Source organism: Oryctolagus cuniculus, chromosome 11, assembly GCF_964237555.1.
Source record: "Oryctolagus cuniculus chromosome 11, mOryCun1.1, whole genome shotgun sequence".
In the NCBI taxonomy this organism is placed as follows: domain Eukaryota; kingdom Metazoa; phylum Chordata; class Mammalia; order Lagomorpha; family Leporidae; genus Oryctolagus; species Oryctolagus cuniculus.
In genome coordinates, this window is record NC_091442.1 from 60099666 (window position 1) to 60112071 (window position 12406).

General features: G+C 55.8%; 1 protein-coding gene across 5 annotated transcripts; it reads right to left on the bottom strand.

The window, feature by feature from the left end:
- Window positions 1-2: 2 nt before the first annotated feature.
- Window positions 3-12151, bottom strand: ARHGAP9 (Rho GTPase activating protein 9). 5 transcript variants are annotated; one of them, XM_017350484.3, is made up of 19 exons: window positions 12015-12151; window positions 7996-8238; window positions 7362-7698; window positions 6848-7068; window positions 5802-5918; window positions 5535-5648; window positions 5261-5335; window positions 4962-5023; window positions 4740-4830; window positions 4470-4565; window positions 4276-4374; window positions 3893-4034; window positions 3700-3807; window positions 2952-3050; window positions 2696-2773; window positions 2494-2547; window positions 2197-2331; window positions 1793-1898; window positions 3-396 (listed from the first exon to the last, which is right to left on the bottom strand). In XM_017350484.3, the coding sequence occupies exons 2-19, from the start codon at window positions 8179-8181 to the stop codon at window positions 225-227; spliced, it is 2292 nt and encodes a 763-aa protein (XP_017205973.3). In that variant the 5' UTR covers window positions 8182-8238; window positions 12015-12151; the 3' UTR covers window positions 3-224. The 5 variants fall into 5 exon arrangements, with proteins under 5 accessions (XP_017205973.3, XP_051688917.2, XP_008272439.2 ...); XM_051832957.2 differs by having other exon boundaries at window positions 5802-6026; XM_008274217.4 differs by lacking the exon at window positions 7996-8238 and having other exon boundaries at window positions 5802-6026.
- Window positions 12152-12406: the final 255 nt, after the last annotated feature.

Here is a 12406-nt window from a genome sequence, read left to right on the forward strand (position 1 = left end):
AGTGCCGCTCTGTGCTGCTTTATGTGTTATCTCGGGGAAGGTGGCACAGGGAACAAGAGGTGTGGCTGGCTCTCCCAGGCCCTGCCGTGCAGCTCCCTCACCCCTTCCCAGCTTCTCCTCTCAAATAGTCATTCAGGAAACAGGATTCGAAGCAATGATCTCAGAACACCCTGCCGCCACCACCAAAGGGTGACCGAAGGACAGCTGCTCCCTTCCTTGCCTGGTCAAGGGAAGAGGCTGGCGAAGTCGGTGAGCATCAGCTGCACTACCTGCCCCGGATAGAGGGCGTGGGCTGCTGGATCCGATGTCTCCTGCTCCGGCCGAAACAGGGTGGGTCCAAACACAATTCCCAGGTTGTGGGGGGTCATGCGGTTCTTATCCGAGTGTGCTATCACCCTGCGGACACAGGCCAAGGGAAGGGGACGTGAGGCAGCAGCTTGCCACTCAAGGCAATCCAAGCCTTCGGAGGGTTGGCCAGGCGAGACTTCACTCTGGGACCCCTCCACGTGGTGGCTGAAGGATCCACAGAGGGAGCCCCCGCCAGAGGCCATGGGGATGGACCAGGGGAGACACGTTCAGGATACAACCTGAAGGTCCAGCCTGGGGTCCAGCTGCTGCTTCCCAGCTTCAGGGACAGTCCCTACAGTCCCCCTTGCCTGCAATCTCACACGCTGTGATTCAAATGACCATCCCCTTTCTGCAGACATGCCATCACTCCCACCCCAGCGGGAGACCAGGCAGAGGGAAGGAAGAGGTGAGATTTCCCTTGCTTCTCTCACAGCATCCCTGGGCTTGTCATCTCCTTCCCCCATTTGATGTTAACTTTCAAAGGCTTCAACCCTGGTAATAGGAGGGGCCTTCAAAAAACTGATGGAAAATCTGTTATTAACAAATATCTGTGCATTGAGCGGGGGCCTGGTGCTGTGGTGCAGCAAGTTAAGCTGCTACCTGCAGTGTTGGCGTCCCATATGGGCACCAGTTCATGTCCTGGCTTCTCCACTCCAATCCAACTCTCTGCTAATATTCTGAGAAAAGTAGTAGAAGATGGCCCAAGTGCTTGAGCACTTACACCGACATGGGAGACCCGGATGAAGCTCCGGCTCCCGGCTCCTGGCTTTGGCCTGGCCCAGCCCTGGTCATTGTGGCCATTTGCAGAGTGAACCAGTGGATAGAAGATCTCTGTCTGTCTGTCTTTCTCTCTCCACCTCTTTTTTCTCTCTCAGTAACTCTGTCTTTCAAATAAATAAATATTAAAACAAAACAAAACCTGTGCATCAAAAAAATTTTTGTAACACATAAATATCGTTTAATTTTTTTTTCCATGAAATTTTTTTTCATTTATTTGAAAGGCAGAGAGATAGATGGAAGGACATGCAGAGAGCGCTCTTCCCTCTGCTTGTTCACTCTCCAAATGTCTATAAAAGTTGGGGCTGGTCCAGGCCAAAGCCTGGAGTCTGAAACACCATCCTTGTCTTCCATGTGGGCAGCAGGGATCCAAAGACTTGCGCCATCATCTGCTGCTATTCAGAGTATGCACTAGTGGGAAGCTGGAATGGGAAGTGAAGCTGGGACTGAAACCCAGGCTCTCTGATGAGGTGGACGTGGGTGTCCCAAGCAGCACCTTAACTGCGCCACATGCCTTCGCCTGATTCCCATGATTTTTTTTAAGTGCCTACTGTCTCCTCCACCTGTGCCTTACACTTCCCTACCTTCACCCCACCTGAACAGACTTCCTGCCGCATGCCGCCCTCCACCCTGCCCAGCATAAACGAAGTTGTTCAGTCTCTCTGACCTGCATAAATGCTCCAGGAGGTACCGCAGAGTATCATGGTTGGGCTTCGGCATTGAGCCTATTAATTCTTGTATTTGAGAGAGGCGCTGCTCTGATTCGGAGAGTGCTAAACTCACAGAGAGAGAGCAAAGACAGCATGGGAGTGAGGTTAGGGAAAGTGCTAGAACAGGGTGGGTCAATTCACCACTCTCCCTCACACCTGGGAAAGGAAGGCATCATTCCTCTACCACAGCTTTTTCACGTAACCCTTCTGTAGCCTCAGGAGTCAATTCTGTCCTCTAAACATGCACACACAAACGACAACTGGAGTTGGCACCTGAGTCCAGAGCTATTCTCTGTGTCAGAATGGGAACTTCCATGCTCGCCCCATTGAGGGTGTGACGCCCCAAGCTCCCAACTCTTACCAAGGGCAGCACGGAAATGGGGCAGCAGCGTGGGGGGCACCAAAGGCTGGGGCAGCTCCCGGAGGAAGAGCTTGAGAGCTCCGGTGACCACATGGATGTCTTCCCACTCAGCACTGTCCAAATCCAATCGCCCTTCTGGGAGGAGAGGGAGGTTAGCCCACAAAGGCCCAGAGGGACTGGGAAAGCCAGCAAAGGTGGGGATGAGCACCCTAACCCCAGGAGCAGCACGTGGGGGAATCCAGGGAGCAGGGAAAATACAGGAGGCGGGAGGGGGGGGATGGGGTTCCAAGTAAGTACCTTGTCCTGGCTGTTCTGGGAACACGTACCTCCCGTCGGAGGTGATGGCCCGCTCTGCAACATGGGTGAGGAGAGATCAGGAGCTCAGACATGGGGTTCCAGCCCGAAAGCCTCCCAGTCCCGCCAGCCCCCTCAGCTGGAGCTGCACGTGGCTCTGAGACGGGCCATTCTTAGCACCACCACCTGCCCCAAGCCTTCTCACCTCTGTCCACCAGGAAGCGGAGTTTCTGGACTACTGCCAAGTTCCCGCTCACCCGGTAGATGCCATCCACATCCAGACCTAGGAGAGGAGGCAGGGAGCAGACAGGGGCTCCTGTGCTCAGGTGCGGGTGGGGCAGGGCCCCTGAGGATCTGAGCGGGGAGAGGGGAGGGCAGGAGGAAGACCAGGCAGGAGGAGGTGGGGAGCTGCAGGTCTTTGCCTGCGGAAGGGGAGATACTGGGGCATCTGGGTAAATGACCTCTTTTATCCACAGCAGCAATGCAGAGCCGCACAAAGCTGGGTACAGTGTCCCCTTCCCGCTGGCACAGTGACTCCAGCTGGCAGCCGAACACCTGGTCTGGGGAGGAACAGTAGGAGGTGGGAAGCTAGGGCCCGCAGTCACTCCAGGAAGCCCTTCTCAGCCCCTCTTCCAGGTGGGACTGGCCTTCCTGCTGCTGTGCCAGGCCCGGGCAACGAGGTTCAACTCCCCGTCCCCTAAATCCTCTGGAGTGATTTTTTTTTTTTTTTTTAGTGGATAGTGAGAGAGAGAGACAGAGAGAAAGGTCTTCCTTTTTGCGGTTGGTTCACCCTCCAATGGCCGCCACAGCTGGTGCGCTGCGGCCAGCGCACCGTGCTGATCCGAAGGCCGGAGCCAGGTGCTTCTCCTGGTCTCCCATGGGGTGCAGGGCCTAAGCACCTGGGCCATCCTCCACTGCCTTCCTGGGCCACAGCAGAGAGCTGGCCTGGAAGAGGGGCAACCTGGAAAGATTCTGGCGCCCCTAGACTAGAACCCGGTGTGCCGGCGCCGCTAGGTGGAGGATTAGCCAGCCTAGTGAGCCGGGGCGCAGGCCGGAAAAGTGATATTCTCAGGAAACTCTGAGCCAGCTCTGGGAAGGGCAGCAGTTCTGAGCCGCGCTGCCACGCTCCCATCCAGGCAATGGGCTGATGCCTGCAAAATCAGGCAGGCAGGAAGGAGCAGTTAGTCCAGCAGGCACAGCCCAGCTCACCTCGAAGCAGTCCCCGCTCCTGCAGGCTTTGCAAAGGCGGTCTCTTGGCGATGAGCCGCTTTAGCTTGTTGCGCACTCGGTTCTGCTCAGCGCCTTCAGGACACCGACCTGCGGCGGAGAGGCAGGCGGAGTAAGTGCCCACAGCAGCCTGGCCGCCCGCTCCAGGCCCCGCCCTGCCCGGCCCGCCTCCTACTGGAGCTCCGGCGACCGCTGAGGCGCAGCAGCGGCTTGGACACCGGCTCCGACTCCTCTTCGTCGTCCTCCCCGGCGCTCAGCTCCCCCAGCTCCGCCGGGCCCGAGCCGGACAGACGCAGCTCCAGGGGATTCTCCCGATCCTAGACCCGGGCAGACGCGCGGGCAGAGTGGATCATATAGGAAGTAGGAAGAGAGAGGAGAAATCTGCACCCCCTCGCTTGAGGGAAGGAGACCCTTAACAGGCTGCCGGGGTCCCGAGGCCCACAGCACCCTAGCCAGCGCTCTACGCCCTGCCCCCTTCCGTCCTGACTCCTGTTGTTCCTCCCCGACTCCTTGGGATCCATCCTGGCCCCTCCCGCTCGCGTCCCCCACGCATCTCACCAGCCGCTCGATGACGGCACGCAGAGCGCGGTGCCAGGCGCGCAGCTCGCTCTCGTGGTCCGACTGCAGCAAGAACTCGTGGCCAGGGACAGTGCGGATCTGAGGGGCGGGTGGGGAAAAGGCTAGGGTCGGCGGCGAGGAGCAAGACGCGGGGAGACAGGCGCGGCTGCAGGGACGCGCGGGAGGGCACTCACGTGCAGGACGTTGCGGCGGCTGGACAGGTGGCGGCCGTGCGCCAGGGCCGCCCCGCGCAGGTCGACACTGCTTTCGGGCCGGCTGCCCGCTGGCCCCTGGCAATCAGGATGGGGGGAAACTGAAGCTCGGGCTCTGTTTTCCTTAATGCTTCGCTCTCACCTGATGGCTGTGAGGTGGGAGGCGTCCTCACTCCTTCAACTTCTCCGCACCGCGCGGGCGCCTCCACCCCGCGGAGCGGAAAGCAGCTGCGTCCCCTCCCGCACACTCACCCAGCCCGCGGAGGGCGCAGTCGGCGGTGGCTCTCGGTAGAACACTAGGCTGTTGCCCGCTAACACCACCCAAGACTGTCCCCAGTTCTTCCTGCGGGTCGGGGGCAGTGGCGGCAGTGCGAAGGTCAGAATACAAGCAGCCCGGCAGCGCGCTGTCCCTTCACCCCGCTGCACCCCGGTGCATCCAGCCCAGGCCCCTGCTCTCTTCCCGCCACCCCTCACCTGAGCTTGCGCCCGCCCTGGGCAATCTTGGTCATGTTGAGTAGGCCTGATTTTTCCACCTCCTGGGAACGGGACGGGAAAGAGCGGTGTCCGTCAGTCACCCTGTGCCCCCCACGGCGGCCACGCCTCTCCCTGCAGGGTCTTTTTTCTCCCAGGATTGAGTTCCCTTAAAGGTAGGGCCGGGAGGGCTGGGTAAGATGAGGGTACTCGGAAAGAAGGAGATATTTTTGAGGGGTAAAATTTGGGGAGTAGGGCAGGGAGGTAAGACGTTGACATTGACAGGGAAGCGGGAAACTCACGTGGGGGTCCTCCAGGAGCTGCGGCATAGGTCGAGGGGTCTGTGAGGCCGGAGGCTGCTGGAGCTGGGAGGTGCGCTGGCAGGGGCGGGGTGAGAAAGGGGATTGGAGAGCAGGTGGAGGAACTTTCCAGCCCGGGCCCTGGCTGGAGGGGAAGAGGGCTCCGGATATGGGTGAGAGGTAGGGGGTGTGGGGGGTTACAGAGGAGGTCTTGCCCAGGAAAGTCATTAAAAGGCTGGCTTTTTGCCAGCTCATTGGGAGGCAGGAGGCATCTCACCTGTGGATCAAGCAGTTCTGGGGTCCCCGTGTCAGATCCCGTGCCCTTTGCCTCAGGTTGCAGGACCCCGTTTTCTCTATTCAGGGGCTCCGTCCCCTCCATGGAGCCAGGATTCTGGGTCAGGGGAGGGGGAGATATAGCTTCTACACATCCGGGCGCCCTGTCAACCGGCTGCTGGCTCCCTCCCCACAATCTGCCTGTGAGAGGGTGCACACTACTTTGTGGGCCCTGAAGGGACTTGGGGCGAGCAGGAAGGCAGGGTCTCACCGTCTCTGGCGGGCGCCGGCGGCGAGGGGGCTTCCAGGACTTGCAGCCGGTCTGCGAGTTTACGTAGAAGCAGCGTCCGGAGTCAGGGTCCAGGTGCTGCTCCCAGACATCCAGTCTCTGCAGCGGGGCACAAGCGGGGCCTGGCGGCGGGGACCGGGGACAGCGGCGGAGCGCCACCAGGTTACAGTACACAGGGGGCTCTGACATGAGGGGCTGGGGTCCTGCCTGCCAGGAGAGCGTGAAGAAGGGGGTGGTTATTCCGCCTCGCCCTTCCTACGGTTCCCCCTCCTTACGCCCTCCTCTCCCCCCACCACCATTTTCTCACCACCAGCTCCCGGCTGGGGTGACCCAGGACTGGTGGAGAAGCCCCAGTCCCCGGCTGCTTTTTAAAAATTCTCTCCCTCACGGTCTTCTTTGCTTTTCTCCTCACTTCCTGTTGCCAACTTCCCTCCGCCCCCACCCCACCCCCACCCCAGGGCCGCAGGAAAGGGGAACAGACTCTTTGTGGGGGGGTGAGGGGAGCGCCCCACCCTCACATCCTGCAGGGTGAAAGAGGGCGAGAGGGGGAGAGGGATCAGAGATCCCAGCTGCGGGAGTGAGAGGGAGGAGGGGCCGTTTCCCTCCCACTGCTGAGAAAGTGGGAGGGGAGGGGCCGAGGCAGGCGGCTCCCTTTCCAAAGGGGACTTGCTGGTGCGGACAGATCCTGCCCTGGCCCTGGCCCGGGAGTAGGGAAGAAGGGGCTTCTTTCAGTGCTATTGGGCCAGGCTTCCTGTCCCCTCAGGGCCTTGGCTACTTGCAGCCCCTTCTTCGCTCCTGATTCGGCGGCTGCTTCTCCTCCCACTCTCAATCCTGCTGAAAGCCGGTCACCTCAGGCACCTTCCCTAATCATCTCAGCCTCTTTTGTGGCACTTAACTGTACCAGGGCCATCTCACTAGTGTGTGTCCCTTGAGGGCAGGGCTGCCATCTGTCCTGTTGGCCGCTGGGCACAGAACCGGGGCTAGCAGTGCCGGCCTTGCCGTGCTCCTTAAGAAGAGTGGTGACTCACCGTGCTGGCCTTGGCCGTGGTCAGCAAGTCTTCCTGGGAGAAAGATCTTCCTCTGGATCCTTCCTGGAAGGGCTTCCCGGGCCTGGACCTCAAATTGGCAACACTGACACTTCTATACATTTTGGGGGGAAGGGGAGGAGGCTGCTCAGATGCCTGGGCTGTGCTTGGGGATGCCTGGGACAGCTGCAATTCCTCCAGGGAGCCACCAAACAACTTCGGCCCTGGAAATAGAGGGACCCGGGTAGTGGGGGGAAGGGGCAGGTGATCAGACGCACCATCTTGGCTGGGTCCCCCATCCTGGAAATCAAGGAAAGCAGAGGGAGGCTGTGGAAAGTGACATGAGATCTGGCAGACCTGGGACCAGGAGAGGCAATGGGGGTGAGGACAGCATGATGGGGATGAGGGGAAATAAGAGGAGGGATCAGCGGGAGCTTGGGAGAGAGGGAGCCTGCCAGTGACTCCCAGCAGCCAGGGTTGGGGGAAGGTGACAGGGGACAGCCTAGGGCTTACTCACCACCAGGAGTCCAGAGGGATTGGCTGGGGGTAGTGGTAGTTGGGCTCCTGGAAGGCATGGGTTCCTCTGTCACATAGGCAGCTGGCACAAAGACGGGTCTGGAAGTGGCGGGTGCTCCCAGGCGCCTGGCCAGCCACCAGTCCGAGTTGGTCTTTCGAAGTAGTAGGAACCTGTCCCCTTCAGCCAGAGACACCTGCCGGCCATCTGCCCCAGTGTAAGTAAAGGCATAGAGGGCACAGAGCTGGGACCTCTGGGAAGAGCTTCGGGGCCCCAGCCCTAGGCTGCCCCAGGTACTTGGCCACCACCGGCCAGACAGCATTGTGGCCAGCACTGCCACCTGTGAGAAAAAGGGGGTGTTGGAGATCCAGAAGGGTGCAGGGCTGACTGCCTTCAGGTAGAGGGACATGGGGCAGTGAGCAGTGTCAGGAGGGTGAGGACGGCAGCCTGGGGTAAGAGGTGAGGGTGAAGCGGGGGGTGTGGGAGAGGGGTCAGGGTAGGTTTTGGGGGCTGAGGACTCCTGTCTGTGAGGAAGTATATAAGTGAGGTGTGGGAGGATGTGGTCAGCAGGGCCGTGTGGCCAGCACGGCAGGAAATCAGAGGATAAGGCCTAGCTTGGTAATGTTCCTCCAAGTACCTTGTGGAGCCCCTCAGAAGATCCAGGGGCAGGAGCACGGGTCCTGGGTGCAGTGTGAGTCTTGCAGTGGCCACAGGAAGGAGAGGAGGAGACAGAGTCAGGGCTGAGAGGGAGCCACAGCAAGAGAGGCAGGACGCGATGACGAAGAGGAGGTTTGCGAGCCTCGCATTCAGTTTGCACAGGCATCACTGTTTCCGTTACCGAACACCTCAGACCTAAAGCTGCGTGCTTCCTGTGCACTCTCTGAGAGGCAGAGCCAAAGACACAGTAAGACCAAGTCAGAGAGAAAGAGAAAGTGGCTGGGAGAAACAGAGGTGTTGACGCAGCTCTGTCTTCCCAGCCCAGGGCGTGTTTTGGGGAGCTGAGAAACCTTGCCCTCATTCTGTACTCCTGTGTGGATACAGCCCCTGCAGTGTATGAGTTCATTCATCCACGCTCTTATCAAGGACTGGCTGAGTGCTCCCTGGATGCAAGGCGCCCTGTTAGGCCCTGCAGCTCAGCGAGGGGAATGAACCCTCTTGGAGTGGAAGGGAGATGCACCTCACCTTAACTAAGGATACTAGACTTAGGGATTCTAACTGAATGAATACTGTAGTTGAACAAGATGCTATGACAGGTAGATGAGGGACTGATGTCAGCTTCTCCCTGGTGGAAGGTGGGAACTGATCACCCCTGGATTGCCAGCTCTTTAATAGTTATTTATTTATATTTATCTAAGAGAGAAAGAGAAGGGGAGTGCCCCCATTTGCTGGTTCACTCCCCCCAAAATCTGCAAGGGCCAGGTGTGGGTCAGGCTGAAGCTGGGAGCTGGGAATTCAATCCAGGTGTCCCAGTGAGTGAAAGGGACCCATCCATCCACTTGAGGAGTAACCTGCTGCCTCCCAGGGTGTACATTAGCAGGAGGCTGGAATGGGGAGTGGGCCCAGGGCTTAAATCCAGTAATCTAAAAAATATTCACGTATTTGAGAAAAGGAGAGAGGGGAGGCAGCATTTTAAAATCCACCCTTTCTGAGCATGTTTCTGTTCCCCTTCTCTGAGGTTCTCCACTGCACAGTGTTCGGGTTTGGTAGGGAGGATTCCTCCCCTGGTGATATCACAGGGCCAGGTCTCCTCCATGACACATGACCTGAGGGCTAGGTGGCCAGTGCCAGGTTTCTGCCTCAGATCTTTCTTCGTTTGTTCTACTGCCAACATATGTCAACCTTTCCTCTCAACCCTCCTTCCCACTTCCATTCTTCACTCGGCTGGTGTTTTTGTTAAGAGCTTCGGTCCCATCCTCTTCTGCCTTCTCCAAAGCTATTGCTTCTACACTGTAGCTTTTCTTTATTGCCTCCTTTCCATTAACCTTTGTTATTTGAAAGGCAAAGAGGCTGAGAGAGACAGATCTCCTAAATGTCCACAATAGCGAGGACTGGGCCAGGTTGAAGCCAGGAGGCAGGAACTTGATCCAGGAGTTTTATGTGGATGGTAGGGATCCAAGAAACTTCAAGGGAGAGCAGAGCCAGGGCACAACCCAGGCACCCTGATAGGGGATGTGGGTGTCCCAAGTGGTGATTTGCAGCTGTACCAAAAGCCTGCCCTTACTTTTTCTTCTTAATTATTCATTGGAAAGGCAGGGAGACAAAGAGAGAGACAGAAATGGTACGCTGCCCAAATTACAATAGCTGGAGCTGGGCCATGCCAAAGCGAGGAGCCCAGAACTCAATCTTGGCCTCCCACAGGTGTGGCAGGGACCCAAATACTTGAGTCATCACCTTCTGCCTCCCAGAATGTACATTAGCAAGAAGCTAAATCAGAAGTGGAGCTGGGACCTGAACTAGACACTGTGATAAGCATGTAGGTGTCCCAACAGGGTCTGCACTGCTGAGACGAAAGCTCAGCCAAACACTCATCCATGCAGTAAGTGTTCAACACTGAGCAGACAGTGCTGAAAACCTTAGCAGTTATCTCATGGAGTGAGGCAAAATCCGGTGCAAGGACCACTCTTCCACCTTCATCCCCCTAATTAGTGCAGGGAAAAGGAGTATAAATAGTTGAGAGTTGCTGCTCCTGAGGTAGAGAAAAGGAATCTCAGAAGGGAAAATCCATAGGTGGCTTTCAGATACATAGAGGCAGCCACTCTGCTTCCAAAGATAAGGGAGAGATTGTGATTGAAGCATGCAGTCAGAGGGGTCTTAATGAGGAGTGGATTCTCTTTTCCCTGAGTGAGTTAGACAGGAATATGGGTGAGTGAGTTAATTTCTTCATATGCAAGAATTTATATATATAAATAATATTTATGGCTTTTAAAAATATTTATTTTATTTGAAAGGCAGAATTACAGAGAGAGAGAGAGAGAGAGAGAGAGAGAGAGGTCTTTTATCCACTGGTTCATTCCCCAAATGGCTGCAATGGCCGGAGCTGAGCTGATCCAAAGCCAGGAGCCAGGAGCTTTATCTGGGACTCTCATGCGGGTGCAGAGGCCCAAGAACTTGGGCCATCTTCCACTGCTTTCCCAGGTCATAGCAGAGAGCTGGATCAGAAGTGGAGTAGCCAGAACTGGAACCAGCACCCATATAGGATGAGTTAATGCAGGCAGCAACTTTACCCACTACGCCACAGAGCTGGGCCCCTACTTTTTTAAATCCCAGTAGCTCTACCTCTTTAGCCTGGATGGTAACCTCCTAACTTGTTTTCTTATAGTTTAGCTTCTCTCCAGTCCATGCCTGGCACGACAGCCAGGTGATCTTTCTAAACACAATACATCTTGCACTCCTCTGACTTTCACTTTTTAAAGGCTCCTCATTGTCGTCAGAATAAGATCCAAGTTCTACAGTATGACTGACATAAACGCTCCCTTTCTAGCTTAGGCCTTTCACACTCCCCACCACAAACTCCACGCTACAGCCTTACATGATCCCTCATGCTCCTGAGGTGTGTGGAGATCCCTGATCCTTTGCACACATTGTCTACTCTGCCTGAACCATTTCTCCTCTCCATTCATTCCAATTTCCACCTCACCTACTCTTTCAGATCTCAGCTGAAAGGTCTGAACCCCTTTCACCACACTTTCATCACACTTTAAAGCGCATTCTTTTCTGAGTTCCCGGAAGTCTGTGTGTGCTGCTAAGGTAGTACCCCATATCATTTTTTTTCTTAAGAATTATTTATTTGTCTGAAAGAGTTTTGGGGGTGGGGAGATCTTCCTCTTGCTGGTTCACTATCAGATGGCCACAACGGCTGGGGCTGTACCAGGAGCCAGGCTTCTTCCGGGTCTCCCATGTGGGTGGCAGGGGCCCAAGGAGTTGGGCCATCTTTGGCTGCTTTTCCTAGGCCATTAGCAGAGAGTTGGATCAGAAGTGGAGCAGCCGGGCCATGAACCAGTACCCATATGGGATGCCGGTGCCGCAGGCAGAAGCTTAACCTACTATGCCACAGCTCTGGCCCCTCCATTTAAAAAAAAAAAAAAGATTTATTTGGGGCTCATACTGTGGCTAGTAGGTTAAGCCTCTGCCTGCAGTGCCGGCATCCCACATAGGTGGCGTTTCATGTCCCAGCTGCTCCTCTTCCGATCCAGCTCTCTGCTAACGGTCTAGGAAAAGCAGTAGAAGATGGCCCAACTCCTTGGGCCCCTATACCAGTATGGGAGACCCGGGAGAAGCTCCAGGCTCCCAGCTTTGGATCGGCCCAGCACCGACTGTTGCGGCCATGTAGGGAGTGAACAAGCGGATAGAAGACCTCTCTCTGTCTCTACCTCTTTCTCTAACTCTGTATTTCAAATAAATAAAAAATCTTCATTAAAAATTTAATTAAAAGCTATTTTCCACTGAAATAAAAAAACTCAGAACTTTCGTAGAGGTTTTTGCAAATTAAATGAATTAATATATGTAAAGTGCTTAGAACAGTCCTAGCTCATAATTCTATTAGGTATTAATTCTTAAAGCGATACAAAGATGAGTAAGGGTCCTTTCTCAATTTCTAACATGTGTTTCCTGGCATAACATATACTTGTTGCCAAACACTTAGCCTTCTAACCTTACCTCCAGTGGACATTCTTCCTTCAGATTTTTCTCTTCCCTTCGATGAGATTGTCTAGCTGTAACTGTGTAGACCTACAGATTGCTGATAAATCAGTATTTTAACTAGCCACACTCTTCTTTGTTGCTGGGATACCCACACTAACTTCCAGTTTGTTGCTGAAGTAAGATCATAATAACTCTTCTGAAACTCTAGGGGCGGGCATCAGACCTAGTGGTAAAGTCTCCGGATGCCGCACGACTGCCTACGACTGCGCACCCTGGGGACTACTCGTGGAGTCTCAAGTAGTTGGGTCTCTCTCACTCACGAGGGAGACCTGGACGCAGTCCCTGGCCCAGCCGCAGCTGTTGCAGGAATTTGGAGAGTGGATCGGCCGATGTGCGATCTCTCCTCC